This window comes from Primulina tabacum, chromosome 1 (genome assembly GCF_025594145.1).
Source record: "Primulina tabacum isolate GXHZ01 chromosome 1, ASM2559414v2, whole genome shotgun sequence".
Taxonomy (NCBI): domain Eukaryota; kingdom Viridiplantae; phylum Streptophyta; class Magnoliopsida; order Lamiales; family Gesneriaceae; genus Primulina; species Primulina tabacum.
The window spans coordinates 5547188-5574907 of NC_134550.1; the positions used below are offsets into that span (position 1 = coordinate 5547188).

At 34.0% G+C, this 27720-nt stretch overlaps 2 protein-coding genes and 1 pseudogene across 2 annotated transcripts; 1 reads left to right on the forward strand and 2 right to left on the reverse strand.

The window, feature by feature from the left end:
- Nucleotides 1–504: 504 nt before the first annotated feature.
- Nucleotides 505–19172, forward strand: LOC142537151 (protein CHROMATIN REMODELING 20). Its single transcript, XM_075642715.1, is given in 27 exon segments — nucleotides 505–696; nucleotides 1198–1260; nucleotides 1336–1431; nucleotides 1597–1689; nucleotides 2531–2721; nucleotides 2803–3049; nucleotides 3523–3636; nucleotides 4081–4164; nucleotides 7574–7838; nucleotides 7917–8001; nucleotides 8542–8632; nucleotides 8710–8925; nucleotides 10158–10277; nucleotides 11554–11652; nucleotides 11654–11724; nucleotides 12191–12332; nucleotides 13917–14066; nucleotides 14184–14239; nucleotides 14329–14632; nucleotides 15948–16077; nucleotides 16401–16450; nucleotides 16642–16865; nucleotides 17275–17332; nucleotides 17334–17479; nucleotides 17558–17636; nucleotides 17711–17976; nucleotides 18553–19172. Coding segments are annotated over 27 exon segments (4053 nt in total). The 5' UTR covers nucleotides 505–561; the 3' UTR covers nucleotides 19031–19172.
- A 559-nt stretch (nucleotides 19173–19731) lies between these two features.
- Nucleotides 19732–22765, reverse strand: LOC142537160 (hypothetical protein At1g04090-like; annotated as a pseudogene).
- A 2600-nt stretch (nucleotides 22766–25365) lies between these two features.
- LOC142556606 (uncharacterized) lies at nucleotides 25366–26412 on the reverse strand. The gene has a single exon (XM_075668079.1). The coding sequence runs from the start codon at nucleotides 26410–26412 to the stop codon at nucleotides 25366–25368; it is 1047 nt and encodes a 348-aa protein (XP_075524194.1).
- Nucleotides 26413–27720: the final 1308 nt, after the last annotated feature.

Below are 27720 nucleotides of genomic sequence, written 5' to 3' on the forward strand. Positions count from 1 at the left end.
GTATTGATTATTAGTATTTTTTACTATATGCATATGAAATGGTGTGACTATGACTATCAGGAGCATGCACCATTGTGAAAGAGATTAAACCTCAAAAACTATTTCTTGACAAACAAATCATGACACAGAAACTTTAATGTTAAAATAAATTAACTCAAAATTGGAGCACAAAGTGAAACAGTAAAAAAAATTGGATGTTTCACAACAATCAATTTTACAAAATATAAGAAAATTATGTAAAAAATAGAGTGATGATATATATAAATTTAAAATATTTGAATTGTATCGTTATTTATCTTATATTATAATATAATTTTAAAAATATTATATTACATTGTTAGAAAAAATGGTCAATATCATCAACACAAATTTTTTATGTGAGATTGTCATGATTTTGAAGAACGCATACCGACATGCGTAAGATCACTCAAAGCCCACGTGACACGACGTCGTTTGATTCCCACGAATTTGGTTTTCCCTCTTTTGATAAACCCCTTTATAAGTAAAATATAATATGGTGGTACTATACAAGTGAGCCTGCATTAATTCCGATTCAATAAAATGGGCACAGAAAAAGAAGAGAGAAACGGGGAAGAAATTGGCGATTTGCAGAATGATTCTTCCAACGATTCAGTGGAAATTGACGACGAGGGTGATGATGAAGATGATGAAGAAGAAGAAGTGCCGCATTCTGAGGTGAATTTTGTACTTATTGTTGAAAGTCACTCGTGTCACCGTTTATCATCGGAGCCCTTTGGGTCAAATTCCATTTGTTTGTTTCTGAAATGAAGTTTTATTCCTGGGTTATCCGTTTCGTTGCGGATGATTTACGTTTACCAGCCTTTTGATCAAATTTTTTATTTTTCTGTAGGAAAATAGTTCTCTTTGTTTATGGGCTTATTTTTGTTATTGATTTGTTTTGTTAAGAAAGTTCGTTGATCTGGATTATGGGAATGTTGTTCATGCGGGAAATTTTGAGCCACATTTGGAGAAATTTTAGCTTGCCATATAAATTATGCAAGTGCCAATTACACTGCATAAATTGACTTAATTTTTCATTTTTGTTGGATGCATAGCATTTAATTGTCAATTATTTTATCTGCGTATGAAAATATGTAGTTTTTGATGAAATGCCTTGGTTTGTGGTCTTTTCCATTCTCTTTACAAGATTACATTTACATTTCCATCTGTTCTCAGGAACCTTTGACGGATAAGGACATAGAAGAGCTAATAGCCGAGCTTTTAGAAGTTGAGGGAAAAGTAAGAAAATTTAACCCCTTATACTTTGATAAAGCCAAGTGTTACTGTTACTTGAATCAATAATTTAGTTTTTAGGCTGCAGAAGCTCAAGAAGCTCTGGAAGAGGAATCACTTCTGAATGTGGGGGCTGATGTTAGGAAAGAATTGGCCCTCTCTCTCTCCGGCGATGATGTAAGTTTCTATCCTCGTCTCTTTTGACAGTTTTTTATGTTTCTCATTTTTATTATCCTGTTAAGTTTTGTGGATCGCTCATCCACTTGTTTTGTAAACTTTAAATCTTCTATATTAAATCTAAGTTTCTTATCAAAAAAAAAATATTATTCCATGAGAGAATAGTTGGAGAAGGCTGTTGCAGAAGAGATGGCAGTGTTCAAAGAAGAGTGGGAAATGGAGCTTGATGAGCTTGAGACCGAGAGTGCTCATTTACTGGTATGCATTTTGTTATGTTTTTTTGAAATATTTATACAGAAATTGCGATAGTTATCGGTTTCAGTACTAATAAACATTATTTTCCCATTAATATTGTTGAACTTAGATGTTTTTATTCCAAAAGAACTTAAGTTTCTTGGTTACCAAAAATTTCAAAATTTTAACCGGTCATGAACGAAAAAATACTATGGGATCTATTGATATTTGCGAAAAAAAGATCGAAGAAAATATTCATCTTTTTTAATTTCAGTCAAAAGTTTTACAATTTCCTTCTTGTTTTTGATCTGCTTTGAAAAGTAGATCCTAACAAGAACAACCACATAAAGTTCATTGTTGGAAGAGTCTAAATGAATAATGCATCATTAATGGAGTAATTGCATGTAAGCGAAAATCATCATCCAAGTTCACATTATTCATCTAAGCTTAAAGTGTATCCTATGCTCTAGCTTGTGGGGGAGTGTTTGGAAGCCCTTTCATTAAGATCTTGAGATACACATATATTATTAAACATGCATCTTGTGTGTAAGCCACAAATCGATGCATATTGATTAAAATATCTATCTCTGTTACTTCTGAACTACTAAAATTTCTCATGATTTTGAGACTACATTTTTGTGTAATTTTAATATTTAAGAATATATGCCATCAAAATAAGGAAACTAATCTATCATATTTGTTTCCAATATTATTTGGCCACAATTATTAGACGGATGTGGTCTTTCTCTCATTAAATGTAACCGTTTACGACTAAATTATAGAAAGCTTTATTCATCTCTTCCAAATAATTTCTGTTTCCCACAAGATACAGATTATTTATACCTTCTTCTTCATGACTGAGCAGGAACAACTTGATGGTGCTGGTGTTGAACTTTCAAGTCTGTACAAGTGGATTGAAAAACAGGCTCCTAGTGGTTGCTGCACAGAAGCATGGAAGAAGAGGGCTCATTGGGTCGGTAATCAACTATCTCTCGATGCAATGGAATCAGTTTCACAGGCTGAAGAGTATCTCCAGATCCACAGGCCTGTAAGAAGGTTTGTTCTTTATCATTTCTAAAAGTTAATATACATTAACTGAGTCTTAACTTCTGAATCGGGAGTACTTATCGAGGGCAGGCGGCATGGGAAAATACTGGAGGAGGGTGCCAGTGGTTTCCTGGCGAAAAAAGTTGTGGCCAGTGAATGCAGTCCTGCTGTAAATGATAGTACAGATGTAGATTGGAATTCCTTCAGCAAAATGTGCTCTAACGACTCAGGTTTGAAGGATGTCAGATTTGGCAGTAAGCATTGGGCTTCTGTTTACCTGGCCAGCACTCCGCAGCAGGCAGCTGAGTTGGGCCTTAAATTTCCCGGAGTTGACGAGGTGAAATATGCTGGTGTTTTTTTTGTTGCCTTTGACAACATCTGATTATGGACTTATTGACTGCCTTGTAATTTATCAGTTTATATTTGTTAACTGAACTGAAATAATTGTGGTGCCATGTTCCGCCATCCATCACTGTTGCAATAAGAACCATGCTCTCTCTCTCTCTCTCCAAGTCTGATATATTCTATTTCATATATCTTTTGGCTGAGTTCTTATGCCTCATACTTTGAATCTTCTGTGCGACTCAACTTGCACCTTGGGTCTAAGCTCTAGGGCTAATGCGTGCCTTAGTGTGTTTTGTGGCTTTAACAGCTATAGCTAGAAACTCTTTTTGGTGCAACTTCATCATAGTTTTCCACGATAACCTGATCTTTTTTTAATGTTTTGGAAACAGAATTATTCTCGAACCAATACGCTTATATTATGTTGCATCATTTCATAGAAATTGTCTCACCTCTTCCATTGGTCAGGTGGAAGAAATTGATGATGTTGATGGCACGTCGAGTGATCCATTTGTTGCCGATGCTGTAGCAAATGAAAGAGATCTGAATCTCACAGAAGAGCAAAAGAGAAACTTTAGAAAGGCAAGAAGTAGTCCCTGCCACACAATTTATTCCCTTGCTAAAACAGTTGCTTTTTCTGTTTAGTTTTTTTAAATTCGGTATAGAATATTAGGTTGCAGTGAAAAGGTAAGTTTGCTTTTTTGTCATTCAATTTTTGAATAGTTTATTTGGCCCGTTCATCTGTCATCTTCGATTGTTTAGCATGAATGAGATCAAGTCCTTAAACTGGTCAGAATCATCTTTCCTCTCGTCAAAAAGGTCATATGGTATAATAATGCGTCTTAACCTGAAGTCAAATAATGCTATCATTTTTCAACATTTTTCTGTCTTTTTGGATAGAAGCAAAAATGTAATTTTCAAATGATGCTCATCCACGACTATGATTTTTCTCAGGGTTTTGGCACCGCTTTTGTTCTCTTCTTGTTTCAAGGATGTGCTAGTAACATAATTTCCAATTGCTGACAGGTCAAGGAGGAAGATGATGTTAACTCTGATCTCCAGCTTCATATTCGTTTGAAACGAAGGAGACTTAGAAAGCATTCTAAGAAGGTTTTGTTTCAATGTTGCCAGTAATGGTTTAATCATTGTTCACTGGTTACATCATTTCTTGTCTTTGTTTTTTAAATTCTTTTGGAGAATATGGCTTAGTTGTGGCTTTTTTTTTTTCTGAAAACAATATGTTGCACGATTCACGTGTCTAGTGCTGCAAAACTCTTAAATTAAAAAGATCCTAGATGAAAGAAAATTGTAAAAATTTTGACTGAAATATTCACATTTTAAGGTGGATGGAGTTCTTTTGCTGTATACTCATGTTTGAGTTGAGCTTTATTGAACTTGAAATTTTTGGGATCAGAGACATCTGTTACTTCATTACAAAAGCTCCTTCTCCAGAATTTTCACCTGACTATATTTTATCAAGTACAGAGGAAGTCATTGTAGATCATATTGTTCTCCCTTTACATGAATTTTGATTGAAATCCAGCTACCTCAAGCTTGTTCAATCTCGTATCTATTTTTAAGTTTACCAGAGCTTACAAGATCTTGACTAGGCTTTCTTTGTGGTGTTTACTATCCATACTTGGCAACAAGATTGATATTTTGTTTAGTTAAGTGTGTGCAACTGTACTCATACAAGCTTACAACCGTATCCATTTTTTGAAAGTCTGAAAGGTGTACTCTTTACATAGCCAAATTTGTAAGGTCCAAGCAGGTACACTTCTTTAGTATTAATCTTAACAATATAGCGGTAGCACTTGTGGGTTGGCACTCACGAAGAATTCAAGAATGTCTCCATACTTGATATTTTGCGAGATTGGGCTCTTGTTTATCATTAAGTATTAAAGTTTTGTGTAGATTCTCATTTAGTGGATCACTAGTCCACTAATGTAATTGACACTTAATTATTAATAAAATATCGTTTCTTATAAAAAAAATGATAGCTCTTGAGCAGCGTCTACGCGGCGCCTCGACCGCCCCACCTTTATCTAAGGCGTTCTCTATAGGTGGTCCGAGGCTATCTGGCGGCCAAGGCGAGCCTTCTCAGCCGAGACGGTCAATTATTTTAAAAGCTTAGTAACCAATCAAAGTCAAGTAATTTTAAAAACTAGTCAAAGTCAATCAATTTAAAAAAATTCAAACACTTCTCATTCTCTTTTGTATTTACTTTTGGTTTCAAGTGTCCTTCACCATCAACCACCACCTGCCTCTAGCTGCTGTCGCCATCAGCCACCACCTTAATTATCTTGTTAGTTTGCATTTATATATTTATTTTTTCTAGATTGTATTATATTTAATGAAATTTTTTTTTATGAATAAACATTATTTAATTACATATGAAACATAAAAAATGATGATTATTTGTAATTATATTGAATAATTATATATAATTAATTACCTATAAAAAATTGCTAGAAAAATTCAACCGCATAGACGGCCGAGGCGGTAGGCGGTCACTGACCGCCCCACCACCGCTTCCCGCCATTTACAACATTGCTCTTGAGGTTTAAGATATTCTATAAACGCTGCAAAGGACTTTCCAAATCAAGGCTTTGCTTTTTTAAATTACTCTATTGTTGGTTCGTCCCCCACTAGCCATTTGTTCATTTGCATGTGAGTGCATTAACTTGCATTGTCTTGAGGTGTCAAACATTTGTAAAATGAAATGAATCTAGTTTTATAATAACACACTAAACCTTACAGTTACAGATGCCTAAAACTCTAACACGTAATGTTGTTGAATTCTTTTTGCATCAATTCAGGAACTCGTTTCGAGTGTTCATACCCAATTTTTTCTCTAGAGGTTTATAATTCATTTTGGATGTTTGAAGTCTCACAATATTGCATAATGTTGTCAATAAGGTATTGTCAATTCATGAGATCTGAACTTTGAATGAGCATTAATCTTGTCTGGCTTTTGTAACTATTATCTTTTATTATCATAATATAATATTGTTTCTCATTAAAAAATAATAATAAAGAAGTTACTTTTTAGCTATGACTATCATGATTTAGAGTCCCAAAAATTTCAAATCCAGGAAATCAAAGCGACACAAGTCTATTTCAATTAATGTTAGTGAAATTTCAAATCATATAAAATCTACTGCTAGATGCTATAAATTAAATCGTGATTGTAGCGACCTTATATTTCTGGTGGTCAATCCTGACTGATTGTGTTATGAAATGTACATAAATTCAAGCCATATCTGCTTTCTTGTATTCATTCACATTCATTCCGTTTTTGGGCATTTTCTTCAGAATAATTTCGAGGGCTGAGAATAAGGGTAACCACTCATTCGTCAATTCTTTATGTGACAGTACTACATGGAAAATCATATGATGTTTGTAAAATGATCAACGAGGATGTTAGTTGTGTGTGTACAAGAACCTAGCTGATGTGATCTACTTTTATTTGATAGACAATCTAGGATTGACCCTTAGGCATTGAAACCAGTGTAAGTTGGATCTGGTGTGTTGTCCATTAGCCATGTTGGTTTACTAACCAGACTCTTGAAACATCAAAACAGATCCGTGTTTGATTGGGCGAGTCGTCTAAATTTTTTGTTTCTCTTCAAGTCAGTTTGAATGGAAAAGATAGAAGAAATGTCTAGAGAAAAATCGTAGGTGAAATTCTCGAACTGGCATATGCTTAGATTTGAGTAGCCCAATACATTTGTTAAATGCTTTGATATGTTTGAAGAGCCATTTGTAGCAACACCCAATATTTATTCCTAGATTTGTTTCAGTCTTTACCTGCATTATATATGATTGATATCGTCACTAGGCATTGCGAAGCTGTTACCGTGTCAAGACAAAATGTCAATTTTAGTCCTATATTTATTGAGATTTTTTAATCTTTGTATATTTTGTTGAATCAATTATTGTCCTATAACTATGTTTTCACTGTTGCATTCTCGTCGAAATCATGTAATTAAATAATTAGTTTCATCATTAAATTTTTATAATTACATTGTTAAATACACGTGCATGTTACGAGTTATGATTTATTTACATAATTTAGATGAAAAGAACTAATTTTGATCATTATAATTTACTTGTATGACTATAATTGATTCAACTAAAGATAAATGACTAAAAATGTCATACCCTAATACATACAAGACTGAAATTAATATTTTGCCTTATGTCGATTGATCAGGAAAGTTTGTTCTACATCTAGATACACGAGGTTCACATTGTCAATTATAGCATATAGAAATTTATATTCTTCCTATTGTAGTTTAAATTTCAAAATGAATTTTATGATTGGACTGCTTGATCAGATTTGTTGTATTATATATCCTGAAAATATCCTGAATTGACCTGGGCCATATGCCTTGGTACTGTGTCCCTATTTGTTCATATATTTGGTTTATTTTTTCTGCCTTGATCAGATTTAATTTATCAAATTTATATTTTCCATCGTTGACTTGATTCGTTCATTCTATTTTTATAAAATCAGGATACTATTCCAATGGAAGTTTCCTCTATCGATGGGGCAAGGGAGTGCCAACTAGATACTTCCTTGGCTCATGAAGATGAGGTTCTAGAAGATGTTACTGGACTTCAAGGTACTAATAACGAAAAGATTGAGTTGTCTAGAGTTGTTGCTGTGAAAACAAGGGCCGACGATGGTACTTCATTGATAAATGGCTCCGCTTCACCGGGCTTTGTTGAGTTGACGGAGGTTAAGCACCTGAGTGATTGTGACATCCTACAGTCTGACAGTATGAAATCTTGTACTATTACTATAGATATTGACTCTGCAGCCATGCCTGATGGAAATATTTCTTTACATTTTGAAGAAATCATGAACTCTGAAGGTCAAATTGTCTCGAGTTCAGATTCTGCTTCAGATGATTCAGATACTGATCTCAGAGTCACTACCAGGTATACTTGATTTGCATTTCTGGTTATGGATTTTTTTTTATAGGAAACGATAATTTATTAATTTGCATTTCTGGTTATGGATTTTGTTCGAACCATTAGGATATAATAACTAATAATCAAGAGTTCTTTCATCTATAGCTCAATCATGTTGAAGTTTCAGACATACATGTAAACATCTTGTGATTCTCTTATTTTTGTAGTACACAACATTTCTAGTCTTGTTGGATAAATATTTTTTCAACATTAGGATTCATGTTTCTTATCTCTTGTATTTTGTTGTGATCTTCACACTAGAAAACAATTTTGTGCAGGGGTTATCTTTGCATATTTAGTATCTCGCTAGAGTCATTTTGAAATAAGCATATAAATTGGTTCTAGGCATTATACTCCGTGTTTGGTCAAACCTTCATCTTTGATTGCTCATTGTTCTATCCTTCTATAGTCAATTTATTATACTTGTCATTTGAAGTATGGTTTCTGATTAATTGTTACTAATATCCTTGGAACTCAATTCCGTTGTGATTCTTCTTTTTGTGACAGCAGTAAGAGAAGACAAAAGAAGAAAATTCGGCGAATCCTCGATGATGCTGAGTTAGGAGAAGAGACCAAGAAGAAAATTGCAATAGAAAAGGTAAGTTTAACTCCTGCTTTGCATGGGAAAACATCCTTTTTTAATAGTCATACATATTGCATACATTAACTTTTCAGGAACGTCAAGAGCGGCTTAAATCTTTGGAAGCACGGATTGCTACAAAGTCCATGGTGATGAGTTCAATGGTCAGTAGTGAAAATTCAATTGATGGTGCTGGTTCTGAAATGCTAGGTGATACTTCTACTGGTTTCATAATTAATGTGGTAAGGGAGGAAGGTGAAGAGGCCGTGAGGATTCCTCCCAGCATATGTTCAAAATTAAAACTCCATCAGGTTTCTCAACCTTTATTTTTAAACTTTCTCAGACTTGTTTATCTCCGCAGTATTAATTTATGTTACAGTTACCTGGAACACTATTACTTTCTGCATTTGTTTACTAGCTGGATAGTGAGGAAGTGGGGTGGGACTTGGGAGAACTCCAAGTGACCCCGATAAAAGGGTCAAAGTTGAACGAGATTGAAATTCAGACCTAATTTTGGTCAAGTTTTAACACTGAAATTTCACATGTCCTTGCCTAATCAACTGAACTTTAAAGGGAAAAGGATATGGTAAACTAAATCATTCTATTAGCTCGTCATACAAAAATCTTTTAAAGAATCGATAACATCACAACATTTTGTTAAACTTATCTAATTGTATTAAAAGTGACACAGGGTATCGGCCTAATATATTTATACATCAGTTAAATATGATATTTTATGATGTTTAGTATTTCTGTCTTGAATTGAACTGTGGTATTGAAAGGTAGTCTTGATGTGAAAATTCGACTTTCAAGATGAGTTATTAATTGGTCACTCATGTTAAAGAGATGGATTTTGATACTATACGATATAAGCTAAGTGTAACATTTTCAATGTCTGAATACTCCGTTAGGTTTGTAAGTTTAATTCAGCACTCAATATTTTAATTGAAGTATCTTATTTGAAAATTTCTCCTTAAACTTGAGGTCCTGGCCCTGGTCTTAATTCAATTAAATTTTCTTAAAACGGTATGTTTTCTTCTGCATGAACTACTTTTCATCTTATAAGAACTTGATTTAGGATTTTAGTTTTTGGGGCTTAAAAGAAGTTGATATAGTTTTTTAGTTTTTTGGGGTTTGTTTTGATTGAAATATATATGTGTCTTGCTATTCAATATTTCTTAAACGATAAAATGGAGTTAGTGCTACCTTTCAGTTTTATGTCGTAATTTTTCGACTTTGGGGTGGTTCCAAATACCATTAGCATTATTGGTAAATGTAAAATGAATGATTAAATAGTCATACATGTTTATCCAGTTTGCTTCCACTTTCCGAGCAGTATTACTTAGAGCTTGTAGTAGCTCTTTATCTGACTTAATGTTTTAACTTCATTCCTTTTGGGTAGCCAATTAACCTATTGGTGGAAAGTTGGTTTCCTAATATTTTGATTCTGAGTTAAATCCCTAAAAGCATGCGAATGAGTAAAACAATTGCGTTCTACTCATTAACTCTATGCTAAAATCATAGTTTTTGCTTTCACTTGTAGATTGCAGGAATTCGATTCATGTGGGAAAATATTATTCAGTCAGTACGAAAAGTGAGGTCTGGTGATAAAGGTCTTGGTTGCATTCTGGCTCATACAATGGGGTTAGGTAAAACTTTTCAGGTAGCATTCTTCATTCCTTTTAATTTACTGGTTGACCTGTTGAATTTTGCATATGATGATTATGTAAAATGGAATTTCTGATGATATGGTACTTTATTTGTTTGATATAAACTTTCTACATGATACTGAATCATCAATATAAGCAAAATGACTATAGAAATAGGCTTGATGATCTCATGAATAATTTATAAAATATATATGTGTCAAATTGTTTGAATCTAAATAACCTTTGTGTGGCCTTGTTTTTTTCAGCCAAAACAAAGCCATCATTCTTTCTTTCGTTTTTTTATTTTCATGTGCCGACACATTGTGCTGAGTCAGTTAGTCTACAGTTTACACTTATGGTTTGACTTTGGAGTCATCCCATCCATATTAGTGGTTCGTCTCTTTCTTTTGAATATTTTCTCACAGAATCTGTCAAATCAAACCCATTTTTACTTTGTAGCAGTCATGTTCGAAGACATTGATTAAAAACAGTATTTCATGAAGAGATGGTGTCAGACATAAGAGTCTGAGTTAATTTAAATCTCTCCTCAGATGAAAACAGTGTCTTGAGCAACAAACCTTGTGAACTCCTTCACTTGTGATGAGGGACCACCCCTCAGGTCCAATTAATTTTAGTATCCAAAAAGTAATTGGAATGTATGGCAACCTTTTGTTGAGTTTGACCATATAATCAAATGATGCTTTCAAATCTTGGGTTTTAAAAGTGTGTTGTTGTCTCTGATGCTTGGTAAATTAGGTTTGATCAAAATTTCCATGACTTTTCTATGCAAAAGTCATTTGCTTATATTATTTTTGTGAAGCCTAAAATTTTACAGATCCTTATTTCTGTGGTTGTTTGGCTAAAGGTGTCCCATGAAAATTACTTTGCTCAAATTTTAGTTGTATATGGCTTGGCAAATTTCCATTAAAACTTTTTAAGACATTTATGATTTGATAATGCATGCACATGCCTATACACAGATGGTTGATGTCGGAAGTCATGTGTCAAGTGAACTTATGGATGCAAGTTTCAGAGGCAGTACTGAATAGTGAACCATATTAAAATATGTTTACTCTATCCGTTGATCGTTGGCAGAAACCTTTGTAATTTCCTTGTTTGTAATGTTATTGTTTTCTTCTTCCTCTTTGTATGCTTGGATGCACAAGCCCTCTATCTGCCCATAATCTTTTTAAGTTATTTAATCAGAAAAATATTTTAACAGTTTCGGTATTAGATGAGATGAAGTATGTCACAATGATTGTTTCGTAAGATGTTGTATTGTGCATGCAGGTTATTGCTTTTCTATACACTGCTATGAGATGTGCCGCCGAACTAGGATTAAAAACTGCTCTCATTGTGACACCTGTAAGTGTTCTACACAATTGGCGCCACTGAGTTTCTGAAATGGAGACCATCGGAGCTAAAGCCTCTGCGCATCTTCATGCTTGAAGATGTTTTAAGGTTTGTTTTTCATTTATTAGTTTCATAATTTGATTGAAAGAAGGATGGATGTTTAGAAAATCAATGGTAGTTATCTGGTTAGCGGTCCTTTTTCTTGCCTACAGCAGACGTATAAGCGTCTGGGGGAGCACCAGCAGTGTCGAGCTCTCTTCCCTTGTCTCTGGGGTGGGTTGAATTGTTTGTTCGGGGTATAATTTTCGTTTTTTAACTCGACTACGTGGTTTTGTTACCCTTTTATGCATATATCGGCATCTAATATATTTATAAAATTGCCTTGCCTTGGTCTTTTCAGAAATTACAGTATCGCTGCCCCTTGAGAATTATGTTCCTTGTGCAAAAATAAATCAGTTTGCTTGATATTTATTATTATTTGGTGAAATTATTCCAGAGCAACATTTACTTACATAATTTTTTCCATGAATTTCTGTAAAATACAATCTTCACTGGTCACTACTTTATTTTTCAGGGAGAAAAGGATCGAGTTATTAACAAAGTGGCGATCCAAAGGTGGTGTCTTCTTAATTGGTTATGCTGCCTTCCGAAATTTGTCCCTTGGGAAGTATGTAAAGGATCGAGAATTGGCAAAGGAGATTAGTCAGGCACTTCAGGTTGTTTACCTTATTTGAAAATGGATCTACTATCTTAAAAAAAGGATATACGAGGATAAATTATATAGAAAATCATTTTCTTGTTTCTCTTATGGAGAATTGCTATTCATTTTTCTTTCAATGAACCTGGATTGGTTGTTTACTGTCAGTGTAAATGGTTTTATTTTGACTTCATTCTACATGCAGCATCAGCCATTAAAATTTCAATTTTTATGCAGTTTTGTTGTCTTGGTCATCCGCTTCCTGATTGTCTCTAGGTGATGCTTGTTAAAAAAAATTTTATACAAAGAATGCTTTCTTTTATTTGATAAAAAAATTCTAGAAGTTAATGGAGAAATATTAGCTCTGAAATAGGGGTTTCGACTTTTCATTAGGTGCATGCTTATGGTTTATTATGAAGTTTGTTGATTTAAGATGATTAAAAATTGAAGCTAGAACAAAAAAGAGCTGTCATTGAGCATGGTATAACATATTCCTTAGAAGAAGTAAGGAAGATGCTTCACAGTCTAGGGCTTACCTATTTTTGTCTATCATTTCAGGGTTGTTAACATGATTTACCGTTAGCACTTTCTCAAGGATTCTAACAATTTGGATTACATATTAAGTGTTTCAAGATTTTTGTTGCTTGTTAACATCTGTTTGCTTCGATTGTGGAGTGGGTCTGAAGATATACTATAAAGTAATTAGTTATGCTTGTCTAAGGTGATGTCTTATTGATTTATGCTTTGATTGCTAATGATGTTTTGGATTATTTAGTTATCATGTTAGAGTTTTATGCGGGTAATGTTTATTGATGCATCACGAGCTACATTTTTTGTTCTTTGCACGTTCGTTGACATTGTGCTTGTATATGGATTTTTCTGACTTGTTTGTTTTTGCTCCTTAGGTAGCTATCTTTGTGGTCACTCTACTATATCTCTTGGTATCAATTGTGTCATTTTTCTCTTTTTCAATGGTTTTAGTTACATTTTTTCATTTAAATGAAAGTCTTCCCAGCAATGGGGTTAGGCAAACCCCTGCCTCTCCTGGGATGTCCTAGTACGAAATTTTTTTTACCTTAGTTTAATGGATGTTATTCATTAGAAAAAAATAAGGGTTAGAGAAATATCGATTGAGCCTAAACTATGATATATCAAAAGCAATGGCCTTTAAAATACCACTATACAGCATTGATACAAAGAACTATTTAACTAGGACAGAGTGGAGCAAATCCTATCAACAAAATAAAACTCCATGACCCATAAGGTGAATTTGGGGTTTGCCATGTTTGGTTAGTGTTTATGAATGCTACTAGCTTCATAAAAATTTGAGTTCTGTGTAGCTTTGGAAAAGCTTTTTTATTGTTCTGTTTCATCATTTGAAATTTATCTTCAAATATGAAATTTTTTATAAGGAGAACCTATCATGATTGTATTGAATGTGTCTTGTGCAAACTGACTGAAGTTCCACAGTCCAAAAACTTGTGATATTTTTACAATGGATAGTTGTTCGCTATTTTATCCCCTTACTGCTGAACTTTCACGATTCCACTTTTATTAATTATTGGTTGTCAAGCTCATAAAATAAATCTGCATGTTTTTCCAGGACGGACCTCAAATCCTTGTCTGCGATGAAGCCCATATGATAAAAAACACCAGGGCTGATACAACCCAGGCTTTAAAACAAGTGAAGTGCCAGAGAAGAATTGCATTAACTGGATCGCCTCTCCAGAACAATCTTATGGAGTATTACTGTGTATGTTTTTCACATTTCTGATTTCTGAATTCAAAATGGGTATATTTTTTCTCTATCCTATTCTTTTTTTTAAAAAAAAATTCTCTTATCCGTTTTAATTTTATCTGGAACAAACAGATGGTTGATTTTGTAAGAGAAGGATTTCTTGGTAGCAGCCATGAATTTAGGAATCGGTGAGACGTTTAAATTTGTATAATTTTGATTCTACATCCTTGAACCGTTATTGGGACGCCTCCAAATCAATCATTTTGCTGTTTTGTAGTTTCCAAAATCCAATAGAAAATGGTCAACACACCAATTCTACTGCATTAGATGTGAAGATCATGAATCAAAGATCTCATATTCTGTATGAGGAGTTGAAAGGATTTGTTCAGAGGATGGACATGAGCGTGGTTAAAAATGATTTACCTCCTAAAACTGTGTTTGTTATAACTGTAAAGTTATCTCCTTTACAGAGAAAACTCTATAAAAGATTTCTTGACGTTCATGGTTTCTCAAAGGAAAAGGTTTCAAAGGAAAAACTAATCAAGAGATCTTTTTTTGCTGGATACCAGGCCTTGGCTCAGGTACCTGTTTACAATAGGGTTATATATATATATATATAATTTAATCTTAGTTGTTTTCTTGAATGTGTCATTCTCGTTCATTCTCTTGTGGCTGCAATTATTGATTTGTAATGCTGAATGAAGTTGTTCCAAATTCCAGATATTGATATGAAACTAAAAGTAAAATATAGCCATATTCAACTTGAAAAATATTGGTACCGAACTGATATAAGGTTGCTAAGTAGATCCTCTTTTGCACTCGGTTCTAGTAAGGGCCACTTGAAAACTTAACCTCAGTTTATTCATCCTTTCCACTTTTACTGGTCGTATGAAGTAACATCTTTAGGCGTTTTATTTATGTTTGAGAAGGTCTATTTTGTTGACTCACCAGTATGCTTCTTCCAACCTCTTTCTTTTTCCTTTTTTTTTTAAATTTATTTTTATGCATTCTGAAATCCTTCCTAGATTTCTCATGTTTCAGATGTGCCCAACATTGTTATTTAGCAGATCTGAAAGCAGTCCCAACTTAATTTCTTTTCCTGTTTTAAGGAATTTGTGGGTTACCCAAACCCCGGACGCATTCTTTCACTCAACACAACCGATAGTCTGGTTGTCTATTTACTTCTTTTCTTTTAATATTCAAGCCACAGAATAATAGCATTCATCGAAGTATTTTGAGTTCTTCATTTTTTATGGGATTATAAAAAAATTCGAGTTCAAGCTGCAGCTCATAAAATTGTTGAATTCAAGTTTTCGGATTTTGTATGCGTATGGCTAAAATCTTAGTTTGAATGATAACATTGTGCATTGATTTATAAATATAAATAAGATCGATTTTTAATAAGGAAATAGAAACACACAAGAATAAATTCTTTTGATTTTTAAGTCATTAATGTGTTTCATTAACATACACAAGTTAGTAACAACTAATAAATATAACGATGCATAATATACTTTTAATGCTCGCTCTTGAAACACATGAGCTGACACTCTGTTCTTTTTCATATTACGGAAATGGCTTAAAACAATTTAACTTTCTTTTAAAAAAAACTAAAACATTTTAACTTTTGATGTGCTTTAAGTTGGAGTAGGCCAACATATTTCACGATGATATGGCGTACTATATTGAAGGGTTATTATGATTAGAATAAAATGTAATATTGACGCCTGGATATCAAAGAATTCAGTGAAAATCTATTATTTTAGAACTTTGTTGGCCCCTTTAGAGTGAAATAATTCCTTGTTGACATCTTTTTTCCTTGTATAACGATAAAGCTAGAGATTATGAAATGAGTATTGTTTTCAGTCATTATGTTAAGCTACTTGTTCTATGCAGATATGGAATCATCCTGGAATTTTGCAGCTTAGGAAAGAGAATAAAGATTCTAGTAAATATGAAGATGTTGAAAGTGGTCTTGCAGATGACAGCTCTAGTGATGATGTGGACTACAATATCATTTCTGGAGGTAAGCTGTTTCGCCCAATCTCCTGGGCCTGATTAAACTAGTTAGTAAACATATTCATGCTAATGGCACTTTGTACTACCTCGAAAGTTGCACAACATTTACTATCTCTGCAGAACTGGGTTCAGCATGCATCTCATTTTGTAGTTTCTAAGCTATTTGTAAAGAATTTTGAGTGCTTCCTCTTCCCTAAATGTTGGTGACATGTTTCATATTTCCTAAAGATTTATTTGCTGCATATACCTGTGACATGTATTACTGATGAACGCTAATGCTGTGAAGTTTTAATTGCTTTGAGATATTGAACTATCATCCCCTGTTTGCAGAAAAGTTGAGCAATTCTCACCGAAAAAATGAGAACCGATTTCTTTACGAGGTTCGCTTCCCCGAATTCCTCCTATTTGCATGCAATTCACATTGCTGATTCATCTTATGTTTATTCTAGTCTCCTTCTATCTCCATTTTCCTTTTGTAAAGTTATAACAGTTTAGCCTAAACTTTACTAAGCTCTTAATCCTTTCTTCGTAATTCTTTACCTAATTGATTCAAACATTGATTTTCAAGCAGGACTGGTGGAGAGATCTTCTACATGAAAATAACTATGAGGTGGATTACAGTGGCAAAATGGTATTGCTACTAGATATTCTGAAAATGTGCTCGGGTATTGGTGATAAGGCATTGGTGTTCAGTCAGAGTTTATTGACTTTGGACCTGATTGAATTTTATCTCTCAAAATTACCTCGTCCAAGAAAGAACGGAAAATTATGGAAAAAAGGGAAGGACTGGTACAGGTGTGTGCATGAAATACCAAGCAATTTAAAAGTCTTATATTCTCAAATTGTCATCTGTTGGTGTCTCGCTTACTTCCATTAAAATCTAATTTTCAAGTTATATGTCCATTTCACTCCACTCATTGAGATTTGACTAAATCATTATTTGCATATGGTTTCACACCTGAAAATTGAGATTTTCTATGTTTTTCTTATAGGATTCAGTTTATTGGGAATCACAAATTTTTTATATACATTCTATGGATACCAGTGGATTTACTTTCTCTTATGGTTCTGATTTGTTTTGTTCTTTTTTATTCCAACACTGTTACTTGTGTTGTTGTCGGTTGTCATGTCATTTGAGAAACTTTTACTTTCCATAATGCAAGATCGTGATTTAACTCGAAAACCTTGCTGCATCTAATGGCAGGTTTGATGGTAGAACTGAAAGCTCTGAGAGGCAGAAACTGGTTGAGAGGTTCAACGAAGCCTTCAAACAGAAGGGTCAAATGCACTTTGATATCCACCAGGGCTGGATCTCTCGGCATTAATCTTCATGCAGCTAATCGAGTAATCATAGTTGATGGATCTTGGAATCCAACATATGATCTACAAGCTATATACCGAGTTTGGAGGTGTGTTCTGTGTTATGTTATTAAGCAAGACTTAGATACAGTTGAGTTGTGTGAATTTAGCCTGTTCATGCTATTCAGATATGGCCAAACGAAGCCTGTGTTTGCTTATCGATTACTTGCACATGCCACAATGGAAGAGAAAATCTACAAGCGTCAGGTATTGCAAACTCGAGTTAATAATATTTAAATTGCTGAGTCATTGATACCAAAAGTGTTACATTTTTTTAATAGGTGACCAAGGAAGGTCTTGCTGCAAGGGTTGTTGATAGGCAGCAGGTTCACAGAACTATGTCTAAAGAGGAAATATTGCATTTGTTTGAGTTTGGGGATGATGAAAATACTGATGCAATGCTGCCTGAGTTGGGTGAAGAGACTGGACTCGTGGTGGAACCAAACAGGGCTGGTCAAAATTCATTGAACCAAAAACTGCAACCTCCTAGCGGAAGTGCTTCTGTTGATAAAATAATTCAAAGATTGATCGACAAACACCACCCCAGGTAGATTATTTGGCCTTCTTTTACTCCGTATATTTTATCTTGGAAGTGCTCAAGTCTTTAATTGATCCAGGATGTGTGATCAATTAATCTACTAATAAGTTGGTTCACTGATGTTCTATCTATCACTTCATTGTGAAATAGCAGGCTGTCTTATTCCACATTAGGTATCTTGAGTATATTATATAATGGGTTGAATTTGTAGTTGTAAAGCTTCCTTTTCTTGATCTTAATTCACATAGAAATTCAAAAACTTTGAACATAGTTGAAGTGAAATGAACTGGATTCCTGCTGGTTTTGTAGAGATACTTAGCTTAGTTGGGTGCTGTATGATCATGTCTAGAAAATCCCCTTTATTGCCTCTTCAATATCTTGATGAAGAGAGAGATGACTAAGTATTGTTAATTCACATAAGAAATCATTTTATTTGTATATTTATTTATATTTACTTCGTATTATCAGATTGCCTCTAAAATTTTGGTTTTCGCTATCAATAAATTTGTAAGCTTTATCACGTTTATATCAAGATTCACAGGTGATCAAGATTTATATGCAACAGAAAATGTTTTTCCTTTTCAGTTGGATTTCAAATTACCATGAACATGAAACCCTCTTGCAAGAAAACGAAGAAGAAAAGCTGTCAAAAGAAGAACAAGATTTGGCTTGGGAAGTATATCGGAAGACCCTCGAGTGGGAGGAGACACGACGTTTCACGCCTGAAGAAAGCATACTCGAGCAGCAGAAAATCCTTGTTAATGCATCTGCACCAGGTGAGCAGCAGCAGCATACTGGGATTTCAACTGCAGAGGTGCCTGAGGAGGATTACAGACTTGAACGAATCAGGCAACGTCATCGGAATCGTTATGTGCTGCGACATTGCACAAATCTTTCACATTTAATGACCTTGAGAAGTCAAGGCAAGGAGGGTGGCAGAACTATATGCGGACAATGTGCCCAAGAAATTCGTTGGGAAAACCTCAAACCGGATAGCCGGATGACGATGTATCCTGGCTGCTGTTCCAGATATTTTGTATCCTTCATCACCTTGATGTTTTAAAAAATTTAATTATGGCATAAATTTTGTAAATTATCCGGGATTTCAGCGTTGGTTGGATTTAAATTGACACCACATTTTCAGCAGAAATGGCTGAAAAGTCCCAATGCTGAAGACATTTGAGCCATTTTAAGATACATTTTTATAGGTTAACCACATCATTTAAGGAACAAAGGCAAATAGTATAATTCGAAATTTACGAAGAATGGAAAATTTTGCTCGATGTAGTGCTGCTTCCTTTTCCTTTATTTTCTTGTTTTGTTTGCATTATGGATTAGTTGGAAAATCCCAGGAGTTCACCTTTTATTTGATTCCTGGACCAAAATTTGTTGCTTTAAAATAATATAGTTCCATGACATGTATATACCATTTTTTCTACAAATTGTATAATCTTCATATTAATTTGTAATCTTCATATTATAATCCATACACAATACCGTTACTGTGATAAGATATAAAGAAAATGGCGAACTTTTTCGTTGAAAATCAGAATATCTAGTATGTAATTAATTCTATAGGCAGAAAATTTTTGATCTCATGCCCATCGATGTCGAGAAATTCTTCACAAAATAAGTCACTTCTTAACGATGAAAAGATCGAATGCGTTTCTGGAATTTTGTTGTGCTACAATACATATCTGATAATGAAAAAGGGACTCAGATCACGCCTTGATCCCCTCAATTTGCATGCACACCGTAGTGGAAGAAGTTGCCAATGTATGCCATTTTGCATGATCAATCAATAAAAAAATGTTGCAAGCACTTCCATCGTTGAATTTTTTTGTGCATTAGGCTCCCTTTCTGGCTATTCCAACTTTACTTGCCATCAATTCACAGAATACTGGAGAGCATGATCAGCTTCTTGAACGTCCTATAAAAACGAGAGACGCGGGTGGGCCAGTCATACTTTAGTACCAATAACCGTTGGCTAACACCGTTCATCCCCTAGCCAATTATCCTTCTCCTTTGGTCCTGTTGGCCCTTCTTCACCGTAAAGTTCAGTGGGGAATAGCTCAATGAGATTTTCAACCGATAGTCTAATGAAGAAAGGAAGGTGTTTGATGATCTTTTCCAATTCAGGCAGTGAATCGTAAACGATGGTGGGACCCCATTCTCTCATGTACTGCAACCAATGTGGCTCGGCTACAAATTGATCTCCGAGATGCTCCGCAGCAACAATCTGGTATTTGGTACTTGAGTCGACCGAAAACTTGCTTTTAGCACAATCATTCCTCACACCAACACCAAGTTTTGTTGAGCCCTGGATGTAGCATCCCTCGTGTGGGAAACTTGCGTGGCCGTGTTTTGAGGAGTAAACTATGGCCTTATTTCCCTCGATGAACTCCAATTCTGAGGCGTCGAGCCATTCACCACCACTATGCTCCGAGAAATATATGCTCCAAAGCTCTCCAGTGAAGTTACTTATGCGAAGCGTATAATGTTCCCAATCACCAACATGCTGTCCTAGTCTATTGCATTCATAATTCAATATTCCACCTTTAATCGTAACCGGGCCGTTGAAAGGACAAAAAACCCACATAGCAAGGTCGGTGAAAGAGCCTCCAGAAGCTGGTTTTACATGGATATAGAGCTCGGATGTTTCGATTTTACCATACTTGACATAGTCTTTGCTATCATTGTCATCATCACCAACTGGTAAATCGAGCCAGAACTCTTTATCATTTTCTCCACCAGCCGGTAAATTTGATCCTGCGGAATCAATTTCCAGACCTTTATCAGTTCCTTCTTCGAACAAAAGAGCCCCGTTTTCGAAAAACCAAGAAACTGAAGACGGAAAATAAACTTCATCTGGGTGGAAATACAGAGTCGGCCCATATTCCTTGACGAGGGCATGAACTTGCTCAAGATTCGGCATTGCAAGAAGCGAAGAATCAAGGTTTTTCAAACAAGCAATATCTAACTCATCCTCAGAATTCTCATCTTTACCACAGAAGAATGTCCCAACAGGGACACCTTTACCAAGCATTCCCCTTCCGCAGGCCCTCGTGTTCCAAATGTAAAGTTGATCTTTCGAGTTACGAGCTTTCATATCAAATATATCCTCACCAACTTCACAAGGTTCAGTAAGATCAGCTCGAACACATCTAACCTCTTCGATTTCAGGTTCATTAGGCTCAGTAGTAACTACAAAACCCATGGATTTATAATCTTCTGGTGGATTTGGTAGCCAAATATAACCAAGTTCATCATGACTCCATATCAAGCTATAGTTAAGAGGCTTTTTGAGGGATGGAAGTTCAGATGCTGAATCCCGAATTGGACCATTTTGTTTATCAACGGCTTTGGCTACAAGGACATAACCTCTCAGTTGCTTGTCACTTGGCTGACAATAATGACCAAGGCATGAATATCCATCTGGAATTTTAGAAGGCTTATAGAAGGTAACACCATTGGCCTTTCCTCGCAATGGGGTGCAACTCCATATTTTATCGAAATTCGTGACTTTAACCACTTCTAATTCCCCCAGGCATATTTTCCCCTGATGCAAAATCCTTACCTGTCCAAGGTAAAGTTGAATCAACACTTGTTAACAAGTTCTTGGGAAACTATTAGAAACTTCACTTTCAAATGGTCAACGTGTTTTGTCCTCAACTTTTTGCAATCAAATCCGAATCAACTGATAGGGGGTTGATAGGTTCGCATCTCAAACCAAAAACAACATGATAAAAAATAAATCAATGAAAGATTTAGAACGAAGGCGTGAAAATTATAAATTACAGTAAAAAGATAAGAATATAATATTGACTATATGAGCAAATTATAAAACATCAATGGAGTATGAAGCATCCCTAAAAGAATTGCTTTGTTTTTTAAACGACTCTCTGTTTGCTTGCAGACTCGAAATTTCTAGCCATTGACAAAACTAAAATCTTACCAAAACAAGAGAATTTCACACATGCTATCAGATGAAATGGACAAAAACTTTGACCAAGTCCCAAATTAAAAAGAAAAAGAATCGCATGCAAAATAACTACATGCCCTCAAATTTTCTTGGTTGAAAAAAGATAATTATGATATTATGTAAGTGCAGGGTGTGATAACTTCATAGACTACACAGCATAAATCACCATTGTCCTAAATTGGGAGTTAAAATGAAATTTGTTCAAAATCTAAGTTGAAATGATTTCACGGAATCTATCAATCAACACTATGTACATATCCAAGAAGCCATAAATATGCTCAAATCATAATTTAACCAAAGAATCTCGAGATCAGAGGCGCTTCGTATTGAAACGAAGATTGCGTGATATTTTTCAGCAACAGAGCACAAATATAATCAAAGAAAACAAACACATGAAACAAAAAATATTGAATCTTTGCCATAAAATTTTCAAGAAAATACCTTCAGGCCACTGTGGAAGGGGAGAAGGCAAAGAAAAGGGCTTGGGGTCCTCCAAGAACTCTTCAAATACACTGTCAGAGCATGATGATACGCAAAAATCCCACAAACCGAACATATTTCCTTGTTTCTTCCTCAAAACATATGCACAGATGAATCCCCAAAAAACCCAAAAAAACAAACAGTAAGATGATTCAAAAGATTGATCAATGATGAAAAGAATTGGCAGAAAATTTGCTGAACCTCACCGAATTTTAGTTAGCAGTACTAAACACAAGAGAACAAGAAATTGGGAGTCTTTTTCTATTAAATACTACTCCATTAACAGAGGATATCAAGTACCTGTTCCAACTTGGTGTTTTCTTTGTAAAAAATGGTTGGATTCTTTATTATTATATTATTATTATTGTTATTTCTTTGATTTGGGTCAGTTGGGAGCTTTCTTTGACTTTTCAAAAGGCAGAGGTTGAGTGAAGAAACAGCAAGCTGAGAGAGAGAGGTTCAACTAAACTCGGTGAAAGTTCAATTGGACCACAAAATATATATTTAATTTTATTATACTTATCATCTTAATTTAAACATCAGTAACCATATTAATTTTATAAAACACATGTTCGACTGGATCTAAATTATAAAAAAATATTATTTTTATATCAAAAAAATAATTTTTTCTAATAAATATAATTCGAGTTTATTCATCTCACGAATATAAATCATATATGAAAATATCAAATCAAATATAACTTTGTTTCAGTTATATAATATTTTAACTATGATCCAGTGTAGTAGTCATGTTACAAAAAATTGAGACTATATATTATAAATATTAGATTTTTTTGGTCCCGATATTAAATCATTACGAAAAACTACAAATTTACTAATAAGTAAAGAAACTGGTGGAAGTATGTATCCAAATTTTATCTTAGATATTTTCTGACCGACCAAATTTATCTTAGAATTATATATTTCTGACCAACCAAATATGTCTATTGTTTTGGATATTTTGGTGTGTTCGGATCAAAATAATTTTGAATTCAAATAAAAAAAAGAAAAATATAATTATTTTTAACAAGAACTTAACAAAATTTTGTGTGAGACAGTCTCACGGATCGTATTTTGTGAGATATATCTCTTATTTGAGTCATCCATGAAAAATATTACGTTCTATGCTAAGAGTATTACTTTTTAGTGTGAATATCGGTAGGGTTGATCCGTCTCGCAAATAAAGATTCGTGATACTGGCTCACAAGAAATCTACTCCAAGAACTTTTAAGGTTAAGCAATTGAGCTCAAAATTTTATGAAATTCCTTTATTCATGTACTTCATCGGTCCAATTATATATGTTTCATTTCTTTTTTCATTGTCTCGTATACAGTTCAGTTTGTACATTTAATAACATTTTTTCTTGTTTTTCCATAATATAATCATATTAACTAAAATTTTGAAAACGTGCAACTATTTTTCGAATAAATTAAATATAGATAAAATATGAAGTTTATTTTTTTTGTTTATTTTAACAAGTAATAACTTATTTATTGAAAGGGTAATTTTTCGTCCAAATATTATTACATTTTTATGCTTATTTTATAGTTTATTTAGATTATTTTACATATTTTTATAAATTTTAAGAATCGATATTTTCCTATATCCTTCTTTTTTTAAACACATATTTTCTTCTTTCCTATCTTAATTTAATTTAATTGTCCTCTTCTAAATTTTTATTTCCTTTGAAAATAATTGGCAAATCAATTACGCATGTTGGCAGATGAATTGGATACAATGTGTGTCAGGTTTTTAAGTCGAAGATTCCACCTCTGGCATCGAATATTCCTTCTCATCGGTGAACAGATTCCACCTGTAGTATCGGATATTCCTTTATCAAATTAATTAATTTTTTTAATCCAACCTAGCTTATAGATTTATAATAGTAGGGAAAATTACATTTTTTAATTATAATTTACATAATTTTCAATTTGTAGTTATTTTGTCGGTCAATCTATAGTTTTAGTATATTAATTTGATTTTTCTTTTCAATTTTAATTACTTTTTAATAGAATGATGACGCGACATGAACACATTAGTAATGTTCGTTATTACATTAGCAATTTCCATTGGCACTTCATTATTTACCTACGCCATGTCATAATTTATCGTCATCACGTCATTATTACAATGAAAAAGAAATAAAATAAAAAAATATATCAATTAGTGTATAAATTGATCGATAACGAGATAAAAAATGAGACATGTGGCCAAAAATGTAATTTCCTCGTGTTCTGTTTCTTGATTTTGGTTATGTGTATTTTCCTTGCAAAGTGTCATAGTAAAGCACAATAGGCTCATTAGAAATCTGAAGTATAATTCATAACTTCTGCGACCAAATGTTGAGATCTTTCGTTAAAATTTTGTTGATCTATTCGCTATAAACTTGGGAAACATATATCATTTGAGTTCAAAAGATTTTTATGGAAAAGTTTTGATCTTCTATTTTTTTGGGTCAAATTTCAGTCTTAGTCAAGGATTTTTTTGGGGATGATTTTAGTCTTTTACTGGACATGACATCGATACGACATTGACACAGTATTGACATGTGTAGTGTCGCATCGGTCTTTCTAATGAAAAAAGACTAAAATTGCCAAAAGTCGAAAGATAAACGACTAAAACTGAAATTCGATAATATGGATGACCAAAATCGCAAAGAAACAAAAACAGAAATATCCCAAAGAATTGTTTGTATTATTCTGCATGCTTACTTGGTGTGTGTGGTTTCACATGATAGTGTATATATATGAGGTTTATCGGTGCACACACGAAAGATGGTAGTTGCAGGCGATTGCAAATCGCAAAATTCAATAGAATGAGATGTAAACTAAACTGAATAAACCAATTCTAACACTATTTTCATAAAACAAATTATCTCGTGTATAACGTTACATGAAAAACCAATGACTATTCAATAAACATCGTCATGACTAATTCAGACATAAAACTTGCGAAGATTTTCTTCTGGAAGCCCAATCAACTGAAAGCTTTGTTTCTTCTTCCTCTCATTCCTCTTGCTCTTCCATTTATTGGACCCGCAAATGAAGCTAAACTCGAATCCATACGCATTTCCAATGCACGAAAACAACCTTTTCTTAGAAGAAACTTTCTGACGATACCCTGAAATAATATTATTGCCTTTCTTCAATTGAATTGCATCGTTGGCATTAACCTGTTTCGGGTTTCCGGATTTCGCTGCATGGTTTTCACTCTTAATCCCACCTGCTTCTGTCCAATTCTCAAATATCGAGCTGCTAAAGTCGTCCCCTTGGTTAGAATACAACCATTTTTTCATGTCCCCTGCTACCTCGGACGGCAAAGGCCGCATTGCGGAGAAAAGCGAGTTACTATACGTATAAGTCGTGTAGTTCTCGGTTTCGTGCTCAGATCCGGGCCTGGTTATCATTCTCCTTTCTTCATTCGGAATTAGGTCCTCATCTTTCAACATTTCGGGGGCTGTTGGGACCTCAATCACGCAATCTTTCTCCTTTTCGTTTTGATCCTCATCGCCTTCCCAATTTTCCTTATCAGGGTCATTTGTTGTCCTGGATATGCTTATTTCACTCGACGCTGGAATTGTATTGTCGACAAGCTGGAGAGCAAGATTCAGGGTTCCTTGCAGATGCCCCGATGCGGTACAAATCTGAAGTTTTACCCGTCTTTCGGACGAGTTTTTTCGAATGGTTGGTGACAAATTGTTGATGAGAAGATGAGTGGTTCCAATTGGGAGGTCTCGCAACCAGGTGACATTGTAGATTTCAATGTTGATAGCCGAGGATTTGGATTTTAGAAACTCGTCATCGACCTGGAAAACGACCTTGTAATTCCAGGTGGGGTTGGTGCTGCCCCGTTGGTCGATCCTTGTGGTTAATTTGTGGCCGGGGTCGATGTACACGGCCGCAAATGTTCGTAGGGTTTTCGACACGGGTGGGAGGTCTTGTGCAGAGATTATGTTGATTTCCAGGAGCTTGAAATCAGGCATGGCGATTATTTTTTGAACTGATTTTTATTGTTTTGAGGTGTGGATATGAAGAAAGATGGAGAATGGAATAATCATTATTGTGGCCTGGACCACAAGAATCGGGGCAGTACAAAGGATAAAATGCGAAGGAAATCTAGGACTTGGAGTACTCCTTGATTTTTGCATCGGGAAAATAGGAAATTGTGAGGATTGTGTGTTATATGGCCAACCTTGGCTCATTGGATAATATCCGAATGGAAAAATTATAATTTTGATATGGTTTGTTTATGATTTTTTTTCTGGATTGTTAAATTTCAGTCTCCTTCACTGTATTTGTGTTTTTTTTTTCGGTCAATTTTCCAACGTGAAATGAAGTAAAGCTGAGATAACTAGCGATGACTATCACGTATGTACCACAACAGACTTCCAGCAAAAAATTTTTTTGCCGAAATTGAAATATATTAAAGTTCTATTTTTATAACATAAGAGACTAAAATTACAAAGATGCATATGACAAAAATTATAATTTTTTACATATTTTTCTTGTGTTTTTATAAATGAAACATTTTTACTGCTTAATCTAGCTTATAAATTAGAATTGGATACGTTAAATTTCTTTAAACAAAGTTAGTTTGAAATTTATTTCACAGTGATGGGTTATAAATCCAGCGTTGGACTTGGACTTGAGTAGTTACGCTTTTAAACGGTCTCACATAATTTTATTTATGAAATAGATCGACTCGATTTATATTTAAAGTGAAAAATAATACTTTCTGTATAAAAAATAATATTTTTTTATGGATCGGGTTCAACAAAATATATTTTTTTCCAAAATTAACTCGTGATATGTTCTATAAAAATTTTGTGTTTGGACTTACATGTAAGTAATTATGTATTGCACAGTGGTAATAAGGTGAAGCCGATTGAAAATGATATATTATGGATTTTGGGTTGTTTAGGTTTTAATATATCTAATACGATACTTGTTTTTCATGATTGTTAGAAACTTATTTTATATTTATATGGTGAGTTTAAATAGAAATACAATCTACATGTAGGGTCACGGTCTGCAAATTATACGTTATAAAAATTATTCTACCCTAGCATTTTAACGAGATAAGATGTGTAGATAAAATTAAATGATTCACTGGGAAAAAAAATATTTACTTGGAGGCCTCCTATAAAATTTTAATGAGTAGGTCTCTTGTGAGACGGTCTCACGGATCTTTATCTGTGAGACGGGTCAACCCTACTGATATTCACAATAAAAAATAATACTCTTAGCATAAAAAGTAATATTTTTTCATGGATGACCCAAATAAGAGATTC